The sequence below is a fragment of the Hippopotamus amphibius genome, chromosome X (genome assembly GCF_030028045.1).
Source record: "Hippopotamus amphibius kiboko isolate mHipAmp2 chromosome X, mHipAmp2.hap2, whole genome shotgun sequence".
Lineage (NCBI taxonomy): Eukaryota > Metazoa > Chordata > Mammalia > Artiodactyla > Hippopotamidae > Hippopotamus > Hippopotamus amphibius.
Genome location: NC_080203.1, coordinates 89863411 through 89889075, shown reverse-complemented (window position 1 = coordinate 89889075; position 25665 = coordinate 89863411). Strand labels below are relative to the sequence as shown.

Here is a 25665-nt window from a genome sequence, read left to right as displayed (position 1 = left end):
AGAAATCATTAATTCTATTAACAATAATCTAGTCAGTGTACTTCACTCGTTAGAGAACACCATGGGTGAAGCTAATTTAGTTCAGCAAAGTCATACAGTTATCATAAACTATTTAAGTCCAGTATCCTAGGCCAAAGTATACATATAATGGATACAACTCTAGGCTAATCTCAGGGATTAACCATCTCTGAAGAGAAAAAAGCACAGAGGTTCAAAAGATTCTTTTACAAGCTGGAAGAGTTAATTTCCTTTTCTTTGACCAACTACTAAAATAGATAAATAATATCCTAATCTATCTATATTACAGGCCAGTGAAAGCTATAACATGTATTCCATAATGTGTATGCAGAAAGCCTCTCTTGCACTATTTAAAGCAGATAAAGCATATTGACAGCATGGTATCCTGTAAGTTGAGGATTTTCAACCTTCTATATTTTTAGTAATCAAGAGACGAACACTTAACTGAGACAGTTTTATAAAAAAGAATAAGCTGGAGAAAGGATCAAGATGGCGGAGTAGGAGGACATGGGCTCACTCCCTCTTGCAAGAGCACTGGAATTACAACTAACTGCTGAACAATCATAGACAGAAACACACAGGAACTCACCAAAAAAGACACCCCACATCCAGAGACAAAGGAGAAACCACAATGAGATGGTAGGAGGGGCGCAATCGCCTTAAAATCAAATCCCATAAATGCTGGGCGGGTTACTCACAAGCTGGAGAAGAGTTATACCGCAGAAATCCACCCACTAAAGTGAGGGTTCTGAGCCCCACGTCAGGCTATTCAACCTGGGAGTCCAGCAACGGGAGAAGAAATCCCCAGAGAGTCAGACTTTGAAAGCCAGCGGGATTTGATTGCAGGACCTCCACAGGACTAGGGGAAACAGAGACTCCACTCTTAGAGGGCACACAAAAAAGTGTGCTCGCCAGGACCCAGGGGGAAGGAGCAGTGACCCCATAGGAGACTGAACCAGACCTGCCTGCTGGTGTTGGAGGGTTGCCTGCAGAGGTGGGGGGCAGCTGTGGCTCACCGAGGAGACAGGGGCACAGGTGGCAGGGGTTCTGAGAAGTGCTCATTGGCCTGAGCCCTCCCAGAGTCTGCCATTAGCCCCACCAAAGAGCCTGTAAGCTCCAGTGCTGGATCGCCTCAGGCCAAACAAACAACAAGGTGGGAACACAGCCGCACCCGTTGGCAGACAAGCAGATTAAAGTTTTACTGAGCTCCGCCCACCAAATCGGATTAAAGTCTTACTGAGGTCCGCCCACCCAGCCCTACCTACCATCAGTCCCTCTCATCAGGAAGCATGCACGAGCCTCCTAGATAGCTTCCTCCACAAGAGGGCAGACAGCAGTATCAAGCAGTATCAGCAGTATTTCGTCTTGTGGAACTGAAAACCACAGCCACAGAAAGATAGAAAAAAAATGAAAACGCATAGGTCTTTGTACCAGATGAAGGGAAAAGATAAAACCCCAGAAAAACAACTAAATGAAGAGGAGATAGGAACCCTTCCAGAAAAAGAATTCAGAATAATGATAGTGAAGATGATCCAGGACTTTGAAGAAAGACTGAATGCAAAGATCGAAAAGTTTACCAAAGACCTAGAAGAAGTAAAGAGCAAACAAACAGAGATATGCAACACAATAACTGAAATGAAAAATACACTAGAAGGAACCAATAGCAGATAAACTGAGGCAGAAGAGCGAATAAGTGACCTGGAAGACAGAATGGTGATAATCACTGATGCAGAAAAGAATCAAGAAAAAAGAATGAAAAGAACTGAAAACAGCCTAGGAGACCTCTGGGACAATATTAAACACACCAACATTCTCATTACAGGGGTCCCAGAAGGAGAAGAGAGAGAGAAAGGACCCGAGAAGATACTTGAAGAGATTCTAGTTGAAAACTTCCCTAACATGGGAAAGGAAATAGCTACCCAAGTCCAGGAAGCACAGAGAATCCCAGGCAGGATAACCCCAAGGAGAAACATGCCAAGACATATAGTAGTCAAATTGACAAAAATTAAAGACAGAGAAATGTTATTAAAAGCAACAAGGGAAAAACGACAAATAACATACAAGGGAACTCCCATAAGGGTAACAGCTGATTTCTCAGCAGAAACTCTGCAAGCCACAAGGGAGTGACATGATATATTTCAAGTGATGAAAGGGAAGAACCTACAACCAAGAATACTCTGCCCAGCAAGGATCTCATTCAGATTCGATGGAGAAATCAAAAGCTTTACAGACAAGCAACAGCTAAGAGAATTCAGCACCACCAAATCAGCCCTACAACAAATGCTAAAGGAACTTCTCCAAGTGGGAAACACAAGAGAAGAAAAGGACATAGAAAAACAAAAACAATTAAGAAAATGGTCATAGGAACATACATATCATTAATTACCTTGAATGTAAATGGAATAAATTCTCCAACCAAAAGACACAGACTGGATGAATGGATACAACAAGACCCATATATGTGCTCTCTACAAGAGACCCACTTCGGACCCAGGGACACATACAGACTGAAAGTGAGGGAATGGAAAAAGATATTCCATGCAAATGGAAATCAAAAGAAGGCTGGAGTAGCAATACTCATATCAGATAAAATAGACTTTAAAATAAAAAATGTTACAAGAGACAAGAAAGGACATTACATAAAGATCAAGGGATCAATCCAAGAAGAGGAGATAACAGTTATAAATATATATGCACCCAATATAGGAGCAGCTCCATACATAAGGCAAATGATAACAACCATGAAAGAGGAAATTGACAGTAACACAATAATAATGGGGGACTTTAACACCCCACTTACACCAATGGACAGATCATTCACACAGAAAATTAAAAAGGAAACACAAATTTTAAATGACACAATAAATCAGCTTGATTTAATAGATATCTATAGGACATTACATCCAAAAACAGCAGATTACACATTCTTCTCAAGTGCACATGGGACATTCTCCAGGATAGATCACATTTTGGGTCATAAATCAAGCCTTGGTAAATTCAAGAAAATTGAAATTCTATCAAGCATCTTTTCTGACCACAACGCTATGAGATTAAAAATCAATTACAGGAAAAAAACTGTAAAAAACACAAACACATGGAGGCTAAACAATACGCTACTAAATAACCAAGAGATCACTGAAGAAATCAAAGAGGAAATAAAAAAATACCTAGAGACAAATGACAATGAAAACACAATGATACAAAACCTATGGGATGCAGCAAAAGCAGTTCTAAGAGGGAAGTTTAACGCAATACATTCCTGCCTCAAGAAACAAGAAAAATTCCAAATAAACAATCTAACCCTACACCTAAAGAAACTAGAGAAAGAAGAGCAAACAAAACCCAAAGTTAGTAGATGGAGAGAAATCATAAAGATCAGAGCAGAAATAAATGAAATAGAAACAGAAAATAACAGCAAAGGTCAATAAAACTAAAAGCGGGTTCTTTGAGAAGATAAATAAAATTGAGAAACCTCGAGCAAGAATCATCAAGAAAAAGAGGGAGAGGACTCAAATCAATAAAATTAGAAATGAAACAGGAGAAGCTACAACAGACACCGCAGAAATAACAAGCACCATAAGAGACTACTACAAGCAACTATATGCCAATAAAATGGACAACCTGGAAGAAATGGATAGATTCTTAGAAAGGTATAACTTTCCAAGACTGAATCAGGAAGACATAGAACATATGAACAGACCAATCACAAGTAATGAAATTGAAACTGTGATTAAAAGTCTCCCAACAAACAAAAGTCCAGGATCAGATGGCTTCACAGGTGAATTTTCTCAAACATTTAGAGAAGAGCTAACACCCATCCTTCTCAAGCTCTTCCAAAAAATCGCAGAGGAAGGAACAATCCCAAACTCATTCTGTGAGGCCACCATCACCCTGATACCAAAGCCAGACAAAGATACTACAAAAAAAGAAAATTGCAGACCAATATCACTGATGAATATAGATGCAAGAATCCTCAACAAAATACTACCCAACAGAATCCAACAACACATTAAAAAAATCACACACCATGATCAAGTGGAGTTTATCCCAGGGATGCAAGGATTCTTAAATATATGCAAATCAATCAATGTGATACACCATTTTAATAAATTGAAAAATAAAAACCACATGATCATCTGAATAGATGCAGAAAAATCTTTTGACAAATTCAACACCCATTTATGATAAAAACTCTCCAGAAGGTGGGCATAGAGGGAACCTACCTCAACATAATAAAGGCCACATATGACAACCCCACAGCAAACGTCATTCTCAATGGGGAAAAACAGAAAGCATTCCCTCTAAGATCAGGAACAAGACAAGGATGTCCACTCTCGCCACTACTATTCAACATAGTTTTGGAAGTCCTTGCCACAGCAATCAGAGAAGAAATAGAAATCAAAGGAATGCAAATTGCAAAAGCAGAAGTAAAACTGTCACTGTTCGCAGATGACATGATACTACACACAGAAAATCCTCAAGATGCCACCAGAAAACTACTTGAGCTAATCAATGAATTCGGTAAAGTTGCAGGGTACAAAATTAACACACAGAAATCTCTTGCATTCCTATACACTAACAACGAAAGATCAGAAAGAGAAATTAAGGAAACAATCCATTCACCATTGCAACAAAAGGAATAAAATACCTAGGAATAAACCTGCCTAAGGAGGCAAAAGAACTGTACTCAGAAAAGTATAAGACACTGATGAAAGAAATCAAAGATGACACAAACAGATGGAGGGACATACCATGTTCTTGGATTGGAAGAACGAATATTGTGAAAATGACTCCACTACCACCAGCAATTTACAGATTCAATGCAATCCCTATCAAATTACGAATGGCATTTTATACAGAACTAGAGCAAAAAATTTTACGATTTGTATGGAAACGCAAAAGACCCCGAATAGCCAAAGCAATCTTTAGAAGGAAAGACGGTGATGGTGGAATCAGGCTTCCTGACTTCAGGCTATACTACAAAGCTGCAGTGATCAGGACAGCATGGTACTGGCACAAAAACAGAAATATAGATCAATGGAACAGGACAGAAAGCCCAGAGATAAACTATGGTCAACTAATCTATGACAAAGGAGCCAAGGATATACAATGGAGAAAAGGCAGCCTCTTCAATAAGTGGTGCTGGGAAAACTGGACAGCTACATGTAAAAGAATGAAATTACAACATTCCTTAACACCAGACACAAAAATAAACTCAAAATGGATTAAAGACCTAAATGTAAGGCCAGACACTATAAAACTCCTAGAGGAAAACATAGGAAGAACACTCTTCGACATAAATCACAGCAAGATCTTTTTTGACCCACCTCCTAGAGTAACAGAAATAAAAACAAAAATAAATAAGTGGGATCTAATGAAACTTAAAAGCTTTTGCACCGTAAAAGAAAGTATAAGCAAGACGAAAAGACAACCCTCAGAATAGGAGAAAATATTTGCAAACGAATCAACAGACAAAGGATTAATCTCCAAAATATATAAACTGTTCATGCAGCTCAATATCAAAAAAACAAGCAACGCAATCAAAACATGGGCAGAAGACCTAAATAGGCATTTCTCCAAAGAAGACATACGCATGGCCAAGAGGCACAGGAAAAGCTGCTCCACATCACTAAGTATTAGAGAAATGCAAATCAAAACTACAATGAGGTATCACCTCACACCGGTCAGAATGGGCATCATCAGAAAGTCTACAAACAGTAAATGCTGGAGAGGGTGTGGAGAAAAGGGCACCCTCTTGCACTGCTGGTGGGAATGTAAATGGATACAGCCACTATGGAGAACAGTATGGAGGTTTCTTGCAAAACTAAAAATAGAATTACCATATGACCCAGAAATCCCACTGCTGGGCATGTACCCAGAGAACACCATAATTCAAAAAGACACATGCACTCCAATGTTCACTGCAGCACTATTTACAATAGCCAGGGCATGGAAGCAATCTAAATGTCCATCAGCAGATGAATGGATAAAGAAGATGTGGTACATATATACAATGGAATATTACTCAGCTGTAAAAAGGAATGAAACTGGGGCATATGTAGAGACATGGATGGACCTAGAGACTGTCATACAGAGTGAAGTGAGTCAGAAAGAGAAAAACAAATATTGTATATTAACACATATATGTGGACTATAGAAAAATGGTACAAATCAACTGGTTTGCAAGGCAGAAATAGAGACACAGATGTAGAGAACAAACTTATGGGCACAAAGTGGGGAAAGCGGGGAGGGTGGGGGGGGAATGAATTGGGAGATTGGGATACCAAATTGTACACTCTAAATATATGCAATTTATTTTCTGTTAAGTGTATCTCAATAAAAGTTCTTAAAAAAAAAGAATAAGCTTGCTCAGACTAGTCTTAAGGCTAAGGTGAGATGTGTTTAAGAAGGTACAATCAAGTTAAGCACTCTGTTTCTCAATGAAAGTTTTGCCTAGAAATTTTTACTAAGGATTAATCACTGCAACAGCAGCAGACGATAACATTAATTAAATATTTATTACTATTTTAGGTATTTTATATGCATTCATTACCTCTTTAATCATCAAAATAATACCTATTTTGAGGAACAGCTAAGTAACTTGCTCAAGATCACACTGGCTAAGGGTGAGTCCAGATTTGAATCTTATTCTGCTGTATAAGTCTGTGCTCTTTCCAAAACACTGATGTGCCATGAATCGTTTTGAATATTCCAGTGTTCTTTGGTAATAGATCATAATCAAAATGCTGTACAAACAACAATCAGAAACCAAACTAAAATGGCTACTTCAACACAGTAGTTTTAGTATAGCTTAAAAAAATGCATGAGTAAATTCCTACAACTCAAAAGCAACATCAACAAGAAAATAAACACTTCAATTTTTTAAAAAGGCAAAGGACTTGAATAGACATTTCTCCAAAGAAGATACACAAATGACCAATAAGCACATGAAACGATACTCAACATTATTAATCTTTAGGGAAATGCAAATCAAAAGTACAATGAGATACCACTTTATACCCATTAGGATGGTTATTACCAAAATAACCCAAGTGTCCATCAACAGATGAATGGATAAACAAAATGTGGTGTGTATACACACACACACACACACACACACACACACACACACACACACAAAGGAATAGTATTCAAGCTTAAAAACAAAGGAAATTCTCATACATGCTATAACATGGATCAACGCTTAAACACTATGCTATGTGAAATAAGCCAGGCACAAATGGACAAATATTGTATGATTCCACTTATATGAGGTGCCTACACAGAGGTAGAGACAAAGTAGAATAGAGTTGGCAGGGGTTGAGGGGAAAGCGAGTGGGGAGTTACTGTTTAATGGGCACATAGTTTCTGTTTGGGATGATGAGAAATTTCTGGATATAATGGTGATGGTTGTACAACAATGTAAATGTGCATAATGCCACTGAATTGTACATTTAAAAATGATTAAAATGGGGACTTCCCTGGTGGCGCAGTGGTTAAGAATCTGCCTGCCAATGCAGGGGACATGGGTTTGACCCCTGGTCTGGGAAGATCCCATATGCCGTGGAGCAACTAAGTCCGTGCGCCACAATTACTGAGCCTGCACTCTAGAGCCCACGAGCCACAACTACTGAGCCCACGTGCTGCAACTACTGAGCCCACGTGCTGCAACTACTGAAGCCCGCCTGCCTAGAGCCTATGTTCTGCAACAATACAAGCCACCACACTGAAGAGCCCACGCACAGGAACAGAGTAGCCCCCGCTCTCTGCAACTAGAGAAAGCCTGCGTGCAGCAACAAAGACCCGACTCAGCCAAAAATGAATAAATAAATAAATTTTTTTAAAAAAAGTAAGGTAGCAAGAGAGACCTAAAATTTGTTTAAAAAATAATAAAAATGATTAAAAAGGTGAGTCTTAGGTTATTTATATTTTACCATAATTAAAATTTATAGATATATAGATATAACCTGTTGGTACAACACCAAGAATGTTGTGTAATAAATCTATAATTAAACAGGCTTTATCTTAGTGGCTTTTTATATTTTCAGCTATGCAACACTAAACTTAGATAGGTAACTAATAAAACTGGGAGACAGTCAGTGAAATGCTGGTGGAAATAATTTCTATAAAGGATCTATCACCTTATTAATCATAATCAATAAGGAGGTAAAAATCAAAACACTAACCTACCAATTTAAGTCAGCAACTGTCCAAAGCTCAAATTAAAGAGAAAAGCTAAAACTAAAAGGAATTGTCCATGAGAAAAATACAAACTGTGATACAAATAAATCTAGAATACTATTTCTTGAACAAAAATAGCCCTATCATCTTTACCATTATCATGACAGGACATTATGGATAAATAAAAAACATCTGGTGAGTTGATGGTTAAATTTTTTCTTAAACTATCATAAAAAACCATTTAAGTATTTATGTGAAGGTAAGAATGCAGAAACTCTCTACTATCTATCAACTGTTAGAAGCAAGTTAGCCTGGGGGCTTCCTAGGTGGCGCAGTGGTTAAGAATCCGCCTGCCAATGCAGGGAACACGGGTTCGATCCCTGCTCCAGGAAGATCCCACATGCTGCTGAGCAACTAAGCCCGTGCACCACAACTATTGAGCTTGCGCTTTAGAGCCCGTGAGCCACAACTATTGAGCCCATGTGCCACAACTACTGAAGCCCATGCACCTAGAGCCCGTGCTCCGCAACATGAGAAGCCACGGCAATGAGGAGACCACGCACCACAATGAAGAGTGGCCCCCACTCACCACTACTAAAAAGAAAGCCTGCGCACAGCAAAAAAGACCCAACACAGCCAATTAAATAAATAAGTAAAAAAAAAAAAGAAGCAAGTTAACCTGGGAGGGGGCCCATTGATGGTTAAATTGATGGCTGAAGGTGATGAAGCTTGTCACAACACACAAAGACAAATACAACCCAAATGTCGGTTCAAGGAAAATTCAGTATTTGATATCAGTTTAAAATGGCAAACAATGGACTTCCCTGGTGGCACAGTGGTTAAGAATCTGCCTGCCAATGCAGGGGACACGGGTTCAATCCCTGGTCCAGGAAGATCCCACATGCTGTGGAGCAACTAAGCCTATGTGCCACAACTACTGAAGCCCACACACTTAGAGCCCATGCTCCGCAATAAGAGAAGCCACCACAGTGAGAAGCCCTTGCATCACAACAAAGAGTAGCCCCGACTTGCCGCAACTAGAGAAAGCACACCCACAGCAAAGAAAATCCAACACAACCCAAAAATAAATAAATAAAGCCAAAAAGCTAACTATAACTAGAAACCTAAATAAATAAATTAATTTAATTAAATGGCAAACAAGATACACTGATACACTTCACTCTAGACAGTATGGTTTGGATTCCACTCAAAAGTCATACCCAGTATGATTCAAAGGTCAGAGAAAGTCCCAGTGCAAGATAAGAGAAAAATTCATCCATCAGTTATGTCATTTCACTACATATGCACCTACCTTTCAGATTTGTTCTGACGAATACATCCCTCAATGATTTCTTTCACTTCAGGATCAGTGACTTTATTGAAACTGGCTGGTTTTATACCCTGGAAGAAGAAAAATGGTTTCTAGTCACAAATTAAGCTACTGAAAGCCCAAGCCAACATGACACTTACTAAAATAATGATTTTTTTTACCACTAAACCATATTCAAATCTTAAATGAGATATATACACACAGTATAAGTTTAACAACTTTTTGACAAGGATTTTGTCATAGCTCTACAGATAACTGAAAAACTGTAAACAATCTAAATCGCTAATAACAGAGATAATATTACATAAATTATGTGATATACATATGCAGAAACTAAAAATGTTATAGTAATTGATAACATGGAGAATTCTCATACTGCAACATTAAGTAGGAAAAAAACAGGATCCCAACATGTACATACAGTATAACCCAATTAGTAAAATATAATAAACAAGTATTTTTTGTAATGAGAAAAATCAATGTTATTAAAAAACACTTTTAGAAATTCCAAATAAGGGCTTCTCTACTGCAAACATTTTAAATCAATATTTCAAAGCCTTCTAGAATGGCTAGACAAAATGAGCAATCAGTAAATATATATATATTTTTATATATATATAAACTTTTGAGAAATCTATATTATTTTTATCCTTAAACAGTACCAAAATATTGAGAGAACCTCAAGCTAATTATCAGGTTCTAGGAATTCAATATCAAATTGATGAGGTCCATATAATTCAAAATGTTCTTATAATAACTGTTAGCTGCCTAAATCTGCTTATTTTACATTCTATTACCCTTATGAGTTTTAGATTTAAAAAATAATACAAGATCATTGTCATTTAATAGAAAATTCTAAATTAAGCTATAAGGAGAAAGGTATAATAAAATAATTATCATGGAATGAGGCAATCTAAGATCTAGTTCTGGGTCTGTCAAACTACCTCACAGAATACAGAATCAGAAAGCCAAGTATCATATCCTAGATAAATCTGGTGAGATTAGGAGTTAACTTGGGCCTCAAGTTCAAGAACCTTTAGTAGAGATGGAAATTTGAATTGTGATATGGCATTTTTGTAACTTTAATATAAAAGAATAAAGTCACCATTCAAAAAATGGAGTCTTTAATTCTACTTATAGAAAAAGCCCTCTTCGACCTTTCCTCTGATCTCTTACCCATTCCCCAGCCTTGGATAATTATTGCCTTTCTCTGCTCCTAGATGAAAATAATTGGGGAGCTGCAACTTACAAAATCAAGTACAGACTCTTCTATTTGTGGTCATACAATATATGGGCCCAAACTAAAAGGGCATTCTAGCCACATTTCTTTTTCTCAGCTTTTTATCATAGAAATTTTCAAACACTCAAAAGTAGAAGTCCCATGTAATCATCACCAGCTTCAACAACAAGCATCATTCCTTAACCCTGTTTTATCTATGTATTCCCACAACACTTTTATCGTGGAATATTTTAAAGCAAATAGTAGGTATCATGTCATTTCACCCATAAAGTTTCCAGTTTCTATCTCTAACAGATATCATGTCATTATCCCATCTAAAATAATTACCAATAACTGCTTAATAACATCTAAAACCCAATCCATACTCAAATTTTCCAAACTGTCTAAATGGCATGTTCTTACAGTTGGTTTGTTCAAATCAGGATCCAAACAAGGTCCATACATTACATGTATGGTGCAATGGAACCGGCTCATACCAGCTCACAAGAACCAACTATTACATTTTCAGGTATTGTGCAAGCCGATTGTTAAACACAGCCATTTATAAAATTTAAATTATATAAACTTACAATTAAATATATTATATTAAGAGCCAAGGTAATAAACACCAAAAACACGACTCGATTATTTTACTACATTTTACTATTATTTATGCTTTTGTGGTTGTTTACATCATTTGTATCCATATGGTGGAAATACTATATGAGTGTCATTGTGCACCCTTTCTTAACCCTGCATTCAAGTGAGGTCACATTGGTGACTTGAAATCAGTCATAGTGGGAGCATTTACACCAAGGAAATTAGCAAATGCTAGAAATCGGTGCTTTTTCTTTTTCAGAGAATCAGTTGTTAAACATTTACCAGCTCATCACTACTTTCAGTCTCTTGTATTCTGTAACAGTCCCTCCCCCTTTTTTCTTTCAGGAAATTGATTTGTTGGAGAAACTAGGTCATCTGTCATAAAGAATTCTGGATTTTTTATTGTCTTCCTAAACAACCTCTAGAGTCAGACTTGAGGTCAAAATCCACCATTATTAGTAGCTCTGTGAACTTGGGCAGGTCCTAACCTCTGATTCTCAGCCTCATCATTTGTAAACTGAAGACAGTGCCATCTCGTAGAAATATAAAGATGAAAGCATATGGCATACATTATGTATTTTAAAATGGTACCTATGAGTATTAGTTACCTGAAACACTCTAATGATCTCTTTTGTAGCCTGCCTTGAGCCACTCAACTGGATATGAAAGAGACCTATTTTGAACAATCCTAACACTTTGCTTTTATCTCCCTTACATCCCTTACTACACTCCTATCCTCTTATTTTTGTAGTTATTTGCCAGTTTACAGTATTGCCCTACTAAAAATGTAAGCTCTTTGTAGGTAGCATACACTTCTTACTCATCTTTGCATTCCTTGTAATTTCTATTGCAAAAAATTACTCATAGTAGGGAATCAAATACTGTATCCACTGAATGGATAATCAGGCTTTTAGAACTAGAAGAAATTTTCAAAACCGTTTAGCCAATCTTTATTATTTAGCTTTGGAAAATAAGATCCATCTAATAAATATCTAAAAATTCTTTACAAACAAATGGATATAAATGATATATATATATGTACATTTCCCCCAAAGATAATAATACAGTGCATTTTATATGACCCTATTTGAGTATAGGTATATAGCATAAATCTAAAGCTTGTTTCATTACAATTATGTTAAATTTAGCACTGTTATAAAGATCTAAACCAAAATTAGGGTTTTTTTTAATTAATTTTTATTGTAGTATAGTTGCTTTACACCAAAATTAGATTTGACTAAGTTGACCTCTAAGCTGACTTTACCATGAAATGTGGCAATTTGTGAAGTAAAAAGAATAAAGTTATACCTACGCTAGTTACTTTACGGTATATTTGAGCTGCATTCTGGCACTCAGAATAAGGGTACTCCGAAGTAGCCATTTCCAGCATACACATTCCAAAAGCATAGACGTCCACAGATTCATCGTAGTGCTCTTCATACATTTCTGGGGCCATAAACTCAGGCGTGCCTACAAAATACCACAACCACATTTAAAAAAAAAAAAAAGAAAGAAAGAAAAATGTAGTGAATCCCCCGGTGTTCCAGTGGTTAGGACTCTGTGCTCTCACTGTCGAGAGCCCAGTTTCAATCCCTGGTTGGGGAACTAAGATCCCACAAGCCACGCAGTGTGGCCAAAAAAAAATGTATCTACCAAGATCACATTCCCTTTGTCATAAGGATTACCTGAATTACCTTCTGCTCCCTAAAAGCAAAGTGTGTGTGTGTGTGTGTGTGTGTGTGTATAAAACTTCCTTAATTTCCTTAACTTTCCATACTGATGAAGTACAATTTGCAATACTCAAAATTAGGTAATGATTACCAAAATCTGTCTTTATTTCTATTCTTCTTTTTAGTTATTTAAATTTTTCTGAAGTAGTAAATCCTCTTTCTTATGTCCTCAGAACCTTTCAATAATATTAAATACATCACAAAAGAAATACACTGGGATGTCACTGAAACCAGTCAATATATAATAGATATTTCAAAGCAAATTCACATTCTAGGCCAGGGGCCAGCAAATTTCTCTGTAAAGTGCCAAACAGTAAATATTTCAGGCTTTGCAGTCCATATGGGCTCTATCACAACTAATTAACTCTGACACTGCATTGCAAAAGCAACCATAGGCAAATATGTAAAGAAGTGGGTGTGGCTGTGTTCCAACAAAACTTTGTTTACAAAAATAGGCAGTGAAGCCAGATTTGGCCCATAGGCTGTGGTTTGCTGATCCCTGTTCTAGACACACACAATTTAAAAAATCTCTTTACACAACCAATAAACTATAAAATGTTAATCACCAATGACACTTTTAGCAAAAGATGTGCGCATTAAGGTGGCTAGTCCTAGATCACCAATCTTCACAGATCCAGTGGGTCCCGTGATGAAAATATTGTCACACTTCAGATCCCGGTGAATAATAGGAGGAGTCCTAGTGTGCAAGAACTGCAACCCTTTTAAAATTTGCCTGCACCAGCTCCTTAAGACCTTTGGTTTCATGACTTTAAATCGTTTTAAGTACCTACACAAAGAAACAAAAGACCACATGTAAACAAACATACCTAGCTTATTGTATGAGCACATCAGGGTAAATCATGTAAGCTAGCAGATACTGTATGTATTATGATTGCCATCATTGAGTTATTTTCTATTGTCTGTTATGACGAAAATTATTAAATCTAAAGCCTCATTCTACTAAGTTTAGCATTTTTAATTCAAAACAAGAAGCATTCCAATCAGAGTGGCCTTTTATGGAATGGCATTAAATTTTTAAAAAGAAAATCCTCTCTACTTCCTAATAAACTGCTTATATAGAGTCATCAGAGAGTTAACTATGTAAAATTTTAGTGCAAAGATGCTAGGAAACAGAAAAAGTACATCCCATATTTAATAGTCACAAATAAGTGGTTATACCACCAAATGAAATACTGTAGTCAGAAACAAAACAATAGACTATAAGTACATAGTATTGCTCACTAGATATGTGAACCTGGCCACGTCCCCAACCTTTCATCACCTTCTACAAAATGCCATTATATTATCAGTATAATGATTTCTAATTCTAAAATTCTATGACATCCCACAAATATTAATTTCTCAACATTGTATTTTCTAACAAACTTCATTAACATCCTAATTTTTTAACCTGCCCTGAAACAGTCACTAGATTCAGATTCTACGAATTTTTTAATCAAGTAGTGTTACTTTACAACTGTATCTCAATAAAAGTACTAAAAAAAAAAAAAGTAGTGTTACTTTACAAACAACTTTTGTGACTCCTGAAAATTATTTCCAAATAAAACTCCATTGGCACTATCAGAGTCGACTTACGTCTTTAAGGTTCCTGATGTCATAAGTTCGGTCACTAATACAATACATTTCTTTCCTTTTAATATAGACTCCCAGGAATCATAAAATCGAACTATATTGGGATGTTGGAGACCCTTTAACATCTCCGCTTCTTCCTTGAACCTTTGCTGCTCAGTTTTGGTTAACTTCCGGTCCTAAAATGGAAGATCAAGTTCCAAATTAAAGTCTAGAAATTCTCTTGCACATTTCTAACACCACTCAAACAAGTGCTTTATTTTATTGTACTTATGTATGTATGTATGTATGTATCTATTTTCACCTGTCAATTCTTTTCTCAGTACCTATATATAATCACTGATATTCTTTGTTAGGTAGTTACTTTGACTCCTCTCATACAGCAAATTGCAGCAGTTGTTACATTTCATAACTGTGTTACAAACCCACCTGCATAATAAATCAATGGCTTGGACTTCCCTGGTGGCCCAGTAGTTAAGCATCCACCTGCCAATGTAGGGGACACGGGTTCGTTCCCTGGGCCGGGAAGATCCCACATGCCACGGAGCAACTAAGCCTGTGAGCCACAACTACTGAGCCTGTGCTCTAGAGTCCGTGAGCCATAACTACTGAAGCCTGCACCTAGAGCCCATGCTCCGCAACAAGAAAAGCCACTGCAATGAGAAGCCCACGCATCACAACAAAGAGTAGCCCCCACTGGCCATAACTAGCGAAAGCCCACGCGCAGCAACGAAGACCCAATGCAGCCAATAAAAAATAAATTTATGAAATAAATAAATGCCTTGAAAAACAATATCTTTGATGTTAACTAAACTTTTGTGATAATCATTTCACTATATATATAATATATCAAATCATTATGTTGTATACCTTAAACTTATACATTGTTATATGTCAATTATATCTCAATAAAACTGGAAAAATAAATAAATAGCAAATAAAATTTCCTTTGCTGGAAAAGAAAAACAGTATCTCAAAATGAGAAAAAGTAAAAATCAAAACAGATAATAAGAAAGTTTCCCTAAGGAATCTCTGAATTTCCACATCTAAAGGATCTATACTGTCAGGGAAGGAATAATCAAAATAACACCTAGACATTTATTCTGGTTAAATATCTGAATTGCCAATATATTTCCAGACAAAAGTATGAGGCTGCCAACCAGTGAAAGACCTTCAAACAGGCATTGACCTCTAATTTGCTACATTAAATACCAGACGTCAAAGCAGCAGTATTCACAGAATTCTGAGGGAGGACTGTGACCCTAAAATTCTGAACCCAGACAAGCTATCAATCAAGTTTATAAGGGAAAAATACAAACATCTACGTGAAAACAGGGACACAGAAAGTATACCACACTATCTACCACTCCTGAAAATAGTACTCAAAGAATTTCAATTAAAATGTGGCCAAAGAAAGTCATTAGAAAAGGAGGATGTAGCATACAATGAATAGTAAGAAACTTCCAATAATGCTTATTTAAAATGAAGCCTAAGTAACTATGGCTAATATGGTTGGTAAAATTTTCTAAACAGTAATTAAAATAGAAGATATATGCAGTGGACCTTTGAACAACACAAGTTTGAACTGCATGGATCCACTTACACATGGATTTTTTTTTTTCAATAAATACTACAGTGCTACATGATATGTGGTTGGTTGAATCCTTAGACACAGAACTGCGGATATGGAGAGCCGACTATAAAGTTACCATGAATTTTCAACTGCTCAGGGGCAGGATCCCTAACCCCCACATTGTTCAAAGGTCAAGTATAATGCAAAAAGATAAGTCTGGAATTAAAATTCTAGATTACTTCATTAAAATCTAATAGAGAAGGAAGACAAAATAATTTCTGTCTTCTGCAAGGGGGAGCAGGAGAGAAAGGAGTGATAGAGCTATTTTAAGTTTTGATGTTGATAGAGAAATAATCAAATATGCTAGTTAAAAATTTAGGTGTGATTTCCATTTCAAGATGGTTGACAACATATTAAATGAATTCCCGTCCCTTCCTAAACCCCACCAAAATGACAAAAGAAATATATAAATAAATCCATAGTAGAGCTTGAAATATGAGAAGGGTTCAAACAAAATAATTTTTAAAGACAAAAAATATATACCCTGATAGAATGTATTTTTATGAAACTCAAGAGAGTAGAAGAAATGGCAACCTGATAAAAGGAAAAGACTTTTGTTAAAAGAGGTTTTTTTAAGACTTCATAGTAACCCTAGTTAAGCAGCATACCAGAGCTCTGGCAAATTCATTTTTCGTTACTTTATTCACATCATTCCTTGCTGTACATAAGAAAATATGTAAAAGGACAGTCAGTTGCAGCATGGTTTGTAATTTTGAAAAATTAGAAATAATCAAAATGTCAATAATAAAGTTTAAATATGCCAAGCACTGTCCTACATTTTTTTTTGTATAGTAATACATTTAGTCCCTACAACAACCCTTTGAGATAGTCACAACTACTGTCATTGCCATTTTGCAAATAAAAAAACTGAGGTTAAGATGGTTAAGTAACCTGCCCAGGATCAAATGGGTCACAGTATGCTAAACTTGGTTATAAACAAATAACAGTTAAACAAATGAGTAGATCTATGTGTACTAATGTGGATAGATCTCTAAGACCTACTGTTGAGTGAAAAAAAGCAATCTGAAAGAAATTTATAATATGATACTCTGTACATAAAAGAACCATCCTGAACAATGCTATGCTTTCTAGTATATATTTAAATGTATGCAAAAAGGACTAGACAGATATACAAATGAATAACTGCAGTTATATCTGGAAAAGTAGGGGGAGAAGACTGGCACAGAAGAGCCTTTTCTTCAGATAATGACCATTTGGTATATCCCATAGCCACTCAGTAATATCTTTTATTTTATTGAATATCTCTTATGTAAGTAAATATCTAAATTTTAGTCTTCTAAGACTTTATTTTTTATATTTAACTTTTTAATCCATCTGGAATCCATTTCTGTACATGCAGTATTTTCATCTAGATGGTTAATCAGTTTTGCTAGCACGACTTAAACTATTCGTTTCTCACTGACTTGAAGTACATGTTTGTTGTACAGTAAGTTTCCAGCTACAATGGCTTCTGTTTCCTTCCACCAATCTGCCTATTCCTATGGCAGTAGCTTTCATTATGTTTAATAACTGGTAAAAGTCACTTTCCTATTCTTCATTATTTTCTTGGCTAATCTATTTACATTCCATAAAAACATTAAGGTCATTTTTTCCAATTAAAATAAAAAAGAATTGGGAATTCCCTGGCAGTCCAGTGGTTAGGACTCTGTGCTCGCATTTCTAAAGGCCCAGGTTCGATCCCTGGTCATGAAACTAAAAGCCCATAAGCTGCACGGTACAGCTTTACAATAGTAGCGCTGTTTACAATAGCCAAGACATGGAAGCAACCTAAATGTCCATCAATAGATGAATGGATAAAGAAGATGTGGTACATATATACAATGGAATATTACTCAGCCATTAAAAAGAATGAAATAATGCCATTTTTGTGGCAACATGGATGGACCTGGACATTGTCATGCTGAGTGAAGTGGGTCAGAAAGAGAGGGAGAAATATCGTATGATATTGCTTATATGCTGAATCTAAAAAAATGATACAAATGAACTTATTTGCAAAGCAGAAACAGATTTACAGATGGTGAATTTGTGTTTGCCAGGGGGGAAGGATGGGAGGAAAGATAGTTATGGAGTTTGGGACTGATGTGTACACACTGCTATATTTAAGATGGATGGCCAGCAGGGACTGGCTGTATAGCACAGGGAACTCTGCTCAATATTATATGGTTGCCTAATTGGGAAAGGAATTCAAAAAAGAGTAGATACATGTATATGTGTAACTAAATCACTTTGCTGTGCAGCTGAAACTGGCACAACATTGTTAATCAACTATACCCCAATATAAAATAAAAAGTTTAAAAATAAATAAAAAAATAAAATTAAATTAAATTAAAATAAAATAGAATCCCCTGGAATCTTAACTGCAAATACATATATTTAAAATTTTGGAGAAAACTGGCCTCTAAAACCATCTAAGAACATGGCTTTCCATTTGTCCAGAGTTTCAGTAAGATTTTCTTTGTGCAGGGCAGGGGTAGAGAGAAAGAGCTGATACTCTCTCAGCTTCTTTTTCCTGAGCCACAGGTTTAATTTTATTTTAAAATTTACATCTAGTAAAATTGACTCTTTTTGGTGTACAGTTTCATGAGTTTCAACAAATGCATAAAGTCATGTAACCACTGCCACGATTAAAATATAGAACAGTTCCCTCACTCCCCCTAAAAAAAGTCCCTTGCACCATCTATTTATATATAGTCAAACTCTCACCCTCAAATTTTGGAAACCACTGATCTATTTACTATTCCTATAATTTTGTCTTTTCTAGAAACTCTTACAAATGAGAAGAAAGTATATACAGCCTTTTGTGCCATCTTTCACTTAGCATAATGTCTTTTATCTTTATTGTGCAAGTATCAATGGTTGGTTGCTTTTAACTGTTGAATAGTATTCCACCTATGGTTGCACCATAGTCAGCTTATTCATTCGCCAGATGAGGAGCATTTGGGTGGCTGCCAGTTTTGAGTGATTACAAAATAAAACTACTATAAATATATTCATGTACAGGTCTTTGTGTGTACACAGGTTTTCCTGGGTAACTATCTCATGTGGGACTGATGGGTCATAACGTATGCTTAACTTTATAAGAAAAAGACAGCAATATATGAGAGTTTCTCTGCATTTTTCATCCTCACCAGCAGTTGGTACTGTCAGGTGGTTTTTTTGGTTTGGTTGGTTTTAGCCATTCTAATAGCTGCACTGGGGAGTATCAGAGTATGGTCTTAATTTCCTTTTCCCTAACAATTAATGATTGTAAGCATCTTTTCAAGCACTTACTTGCCATATGTCTGTCTTCTCTGGTGAGATGTCTGTTCAAATCTTTAGCCCATTTTAAAATTAGGTTACTGATTTTTGAGAGTTCTTTACAAATTCTGAACACAAGTCCTTTATCAAATATGTGATTTGAAAATATTCTCTGCCAGTCTGTGGACTGTCTTTTCATTCTCTTAACAGTGTCTTTCAAAGAGCAAAATATTTTAATTTTGATGAAGTCCAATTTATTGATTTTTTTCTTTTATGGATCATGCTTTCACTATTATATCCAAGAACACTCTGTCTAACCAAAATTCAAAAAGGTTTTCTCATATGTTTTCTTCTAGAAGTTTTAGTTTTATGTTTTACTTTTTAGGTCTATAATTTATTTTGAGTTAAATCTTCTATAATGTATGACAGTTAGGTCAAAGTTCATTTTTTTGAATATGTATGTCCAATTGTTATGGCACCTTTTGTTGAAAAGACCATCCTTCCCATGCTGAATTACCATTGCACCATTTTTCTTTTTAAAATCACTTGACCATATCTGTTTGGGTCTACTTCTGAACTCTGTTCTGTTCCACTGATCTGTGTGTCTACCTTTCAGCCAATACCACACATATATTATTACTACACTTTTAGAGTAAGTCTAGAAATCAGTTAACATGAATTCTTCAAACTTGTTCTTCTTTATGAAAGTTGTTTTAGCTCTTCTAGTTCCTTGCCTTTCCATATTACTTTTAGAATCAGCTTGTAAACACGTTAAAAAAATTCCTGCTGGGATTTTGATATAATTGTTTTGAATTTCTAGGTCACATGGAGAGAATGAACATCTTAACAACAGTGAGTTGTCCAACCAACCAAACCATTTCTTTAGATCTTTGATTTCTTTTAACAGTGTTTTTTAGTTTTCAGTATACAGATTCTACACATTGTTATTTATACTTAAGCATTTCATTTTTTGGTGCTACTGCATACGGTACTTTTTACAAATTACATTTTCCAATTATTCATTGCTACTGTAGAGATAATTTTTTATATTAACTTTGTATCCTGCAACCTTGTTAAAATCACTTATTAGTTCCAGGTACTCTTTTTAGATTCACTGAAATTTGCTATGTAGATAATCATGACATCTGTGAGTAAAGACAGTTTTATTTCTTCCTTTCCAATCAACATTTCTTTTATTTCTTTTTTTTAATAAATTTATTTATTTATTATTGGCTGTGTTGGGTCGTCATTGCTGCACACGGGCTTTCTCTAGTTGCAGCAAGCGGGGGCTACTCTTCATTGTGGTGTGCAGACTCCTCATTGTGGTGGCTGCTCTTATTGTGGAGCACAGCCTCTAGGTGTGTGGGCTTCAGTAGTTGTGGCACATGGGCTCAACAGCTGTGGCTCATGGGCTCTAGAGTGCAGGCTCAATAGTTGTGGTGCACAGGCTTAGTTGCTCCATGGCATGTGGTATTTTCCTGGGGCAGGGATCTAACCTGTGTCCCCTGCATTGGCAGGCAGATTCTTAACCACTGCACCACCTAGGAAGTCCTCTTTTATTTCTTTTTCATCCCCTATTTCAATGGCTAGCATTTCCAGTAAAATGATGTTGAGAGCATCATATCAGAAGTGTTGAGAGAAGACATCCCTGCCTTAGGGGATGAATGCTTAGAAAAAAAGCATTCAGTATTTCATCATTAAGTATGATGTCAGCTGTTTTTAGCCATTTCAATAGTTGCATTTTTTTAATAGATACCCTTCACCAGGTTAAGGAGGTTCCCTCCTATAGCAAGTTTGCTGAGTTTTTATCATGAATGGATATTGAATTTCTTCAAGTGCTTGTCCTGCATCTATTGAAATGATCATGTCTTTCCCTCTATAAACTGTTAATATGTCAAATTACATTGATATTCAAATGCTGAACAATCCTTGCATCCCTGGGAAAATTCCACACAGTCATCACTTGCTACTCTTTTAACATATTACTGGATTCAATGAGCTAATGTTATGCTGAACATTTTTTCATCTATGTTCATAAGGGATGTTGGTCTATAGTTTTCTTTTCTTGTAATGTCTTTATCTGTTTTTGGTATCAAGTGGGGTAGGCTCTGGCTTGACTCTTGGCTCTGCTGTCTGGAGCAATCATTGCTGTGAAAGTTAGTACACAAATGAAGGTTTGGGCCTCAACTTTGTCATCTTATACCTTCTAACTTCCTCTCCAGAGGTCTTCTAGACAGCAGATATTAGAGCCTGAGATTTTCCAAGTATTATATTCTATCATCAACAAGAAGAGATGAAGTAATCTCTTTCCCAACATTTGTACTGTTTACTTTCTTATCTTATTGATTCTGCTGAAACACCCACAATATCAAAAACTAATTATGGGCTATGGAGAACAGTATGGAGGTTCCTTAAAAAACTAAAAATAGAACTACCATATGACCCAGCAATCCCACTACTGGGCATACACCCTGAGAAAACAACAATTCAAAAAGATACATGTGAATGAGTACTTTCCAGAACCCTCACCACCAGTGTCCCCATCCACATGATAAGCCACAGCCGCCCTCCCACCCCGGCCTCTGCAAGTGACACTCCAATACCAGCAGTCCCTTCCTTTGCAAGAATGAAATTCCTTCACCTTATTTAGAAAATTCTGGGGACTTCCCTAGTGGTGCAGTGGTTAAGAATTCGCCTGCTAGCACTATTTACAATAGCCAGGACATGGAAGCAACCTAAATGTCCATCAACAGAGGAATGGATAAAGAAGATGTGGCACATATATACAATGGAATATCACTCAGCCATAAAAAGGAATGAAATTGAGTTATTTGTAGTGAGGTGGATGGACCTAGAGTCTGTCATACAGAGTGAAGTAAGTCAGAAAGAGAAAAATACTGTATGCTAACGCATATATATGGAATCTAAAAAAAACGGTACTGATGAACCTAGTGGAAGGTCAAGAATAAAGACACAGACATGGAGAACGGATTTGAGGACACAGGGTGGGAAGGGGAAACTGGGACGAAGTGAGAGTAGCATGGACATATATACAATACCAAAGGTAAAAGAGATGGCTAGTGGGAAGCTGCTGCATAGCACGGGGAGATCAAATCGAAGCTTGGTGATGACCTAGAGGGGTGGGATAGGGAGGGTGGGAGGGAGGCTCGAGAGGGAGGGGGATATGGGGATATATGGATAAATACAGCTGATTCACTTTGTTGTACAGCAGAAACTGGCACAACAGTGTAAAGCAATTATACTCCAATAAAGATCTGAAGAAAAAATAATTGTGGGGACTTCCCTGGTGGCACAGTGGATAAGATTCCAGGCTCCCAATGCAAGGGGCCCAGGTTCAATCCCTGGTCAGGGAACTAGATCCCACTTGCATGCCACAACCAAGAGTTCATGTGCTGCAACTGAGGAGCCAGTGAGCCCTGGAGCCACAACTAAGGAGCTTGCCTGCAGCAACTAAGGAACCCCTGAGCCACAACTACAGAGCCCGCCTGCTGGAACTAAGACCCAGCACAACAACCAAAATAAATAAATAAATAATATTTTAAAAAAATAACTGTGATAACAGTCATCACTGCCTTTTGTTGTATTTTAATAAAAATAGCCTTATTATAGCTTAGAATGTTAAGTTTTGTTTTTATTTTCACAAATAATGAAATACTTTAACATGTTTAACAAGTATGAAATAAATATCATGTTTAACAAGTATTTAACATGTTAAAATATTTTAACATGTTGAAGTAATTTCCTTATATTCCTATGTTACTTTTATTTTTTATTTTATTTTTAATTTTTTAATTTGGAGTGGCTGTTAAATTTTATCAAACATTTTCTCAGCACCTACTGATATGATCATATGGTTTATTGATAGGTTCCTGATACAGAACTATTCTTAAAATCTTAAAACAAAGCCTACCTAGTTATGGCATATTATTCTTTTGATTGACTGGTGAATTCTATTTGCTAATATTTTACTAAGGATTTTAATATCTACATTCATATATGAGATTAAGCAATGGTTTTCTTTTTTGTACAATACAAGGATTTGGTATTAAGATTATACCAGCCTCATAAAATTAATTGGGGTTAAATAGTTTAACATCGGAACAGCTTGTCATTTAAAGGTTACTTAGAGGGACTTCCCTGGTGGCACAGTGGTTGGGAATCCATCTGCCAATGCAGGGGACACGGGTTTGATCCCTGGTCCGGGAAGATCCCACATGCCAAGAAGCAACTAAGCCCGTGGGCCACAAATGCTGAGCTTGTGCTCTAGGGCCTGCGTGCCATGACTACTGAAGCCCATGTGCCACAATTAGTGAAGCCTGCATGCCTGGAGCCTTTGCTCCACAACAAGAGAGGCCACCACAATGAGCAGCCCATGCACCACAAGGAAGAGTAGCTACGCACTTGCTGCAGCTAGAGAGGGTCCATGCGCAGAAACTAAGACCCAACACAGCCAATAAATAAATAAATAAATAAATATTAAAAATAAATAATAAATAAATAAAGGTTACTTAGAAATCAAACTCTGAATCTACTTACTCCTGACATGTTTTTTCTCTTTTTAAATTATAAAAAAATTCAGGCATAAAGAATAAGGTATAACAATGAGCTTTGTTGAGTTTTAACATTTTGCCAAATTTGCTTCCATTTTAATAAGACATTAGAGATATAAAGTCCTGTATATATCACTTCTTGACTCTGTCCCCTTTCTTTCCTTTCCAGAAGTAACCACTACCTGAATTAGGTTTTTAATCCATGCAAGTTTTTTGAATATTTTTAACTACCTGCTTGTATCCATAAGTAATATAGTTTTACATGTGTTAAAACACACAGGTGGTTATGGTATGTGTCCTTTTGCAAACTATTTTGCTCAATATTATATTTTTTATATTTGTCTTTTGATATGTATGGTTCTAGTTTATTTACTCTAACTATTATACAGTATCTCATTAGATAGTTCTATCACAATTTATCCATTCACCCATTGATGAGCATTTGGACTGATCCAACTTTTCTTTATTGTAAACAATTTTGCATTGCAAATTCTTGAGATGGCTCCTTGCCCTGGTACAAAGAGGGGGAAAAAAGGAGCTTAAATCCCCTTTCTACACCTTCTTAATAAATGGCCTATTTAACTTTTCTTCTTTTTCTCCTGTACATTTTGGATTTATATTTGGTTAGGAGTAACCCATTAGTTAAGATTTAAAATGTGTTATCAATGTGAAAGGTAGACTCTAGATGGTAAGTATTACAAATGTTCTCACTAAGATTTTCAAGTTTGTTCTGTATTTGAAATGTTTCATATGAAAGTGTTAGGAAAATTTGTTGTCAAGTGTACACAACATAATCTCTTATAATTCTTTTACTCTTCCAGAGCTGGCTGTGATGCATTTCTCATTCCTTCTCTCATGTACTTTTGCCCTCATATTTCCTTCACCTTCAACAGCAGCAACAACAACAACAACGACCCAATTCAAAAACTGGCAAAAGACCTGAATAGACATTTTTCCAAAACAGAAATACAAATGGTGAATAAGCACACAAAAAGAGGCTCAACATCTCCAGTCACTGGAGAAATGCAAACCAAATCCAGAATGAGATGCCACTTCACAGCCATTAGGATGGCTATTAAAAAAACACATACAGAAAATAACAAGTATTGGCAAAGATGTGGAGTAAATAGAACCCTTGTGCATTGCTGGTGGGAATGTAAAATGAACACTATGGAAAACAGTATGGCAGTTCCTAAAAAATTGAACACAGAATTATCATATGATCCAGCAATCCCAGTTTCTAGGTATATACCAAAAGAACTAAAAGCAGGGACTTGAGCATATATTTGTACATTAATATTCATAGCAGTGTTATTCACAACAGCCAAAAGGTGGCCATAATATAAATGTCTGTCAATGGATGAATGGATAAAATAAGTGTGGTATATACATACAAGTTCAGTCTTAAAAAGGAATGAAATTCTTATATATACTACAACATGGATGAATCTTGAAAACATTACGCTAAGTGAAATAACCCAGACACAAAAGAACAAATATTGTATGATTCCAGTTATATGAGATACCTAGAAGAG

At 36.3% G+C, this 25665-nt stretch overlaps 1 protein-coding gene across 1 annotated transcript in view; it reads right to left on the bottom strand.

Annotated features, from left to right (window-relative positions):
• WNK3 (WNK lysine deficient protein kinase 3) overlaps positions 1–25665 on the bottom strand; it is a 182932-nt gene that overhangs the window by 97818 nt on the left and 59449 nt on the right. Inside the window, exons 3-6 of the mRNA XM_057718521.1 lie at positions 14675–14847; positions 13645–13865; positions 12661–12818; positions 9512–9600 (exon numbers count right to left, since the gene is read on the bottom strand). Of these exons, the coding sequence (XP_057574504.1) occupies positions 9512–9600; positions 12661–12818; positions 13645–13865; positions 14675–14847 (641 nt within the window). The remainder of the gene's footprint in view (positions 1–9511; positions 9601–12660; positions 12819–13644; positions 13866–14674; positions 14848–25665) is intronic.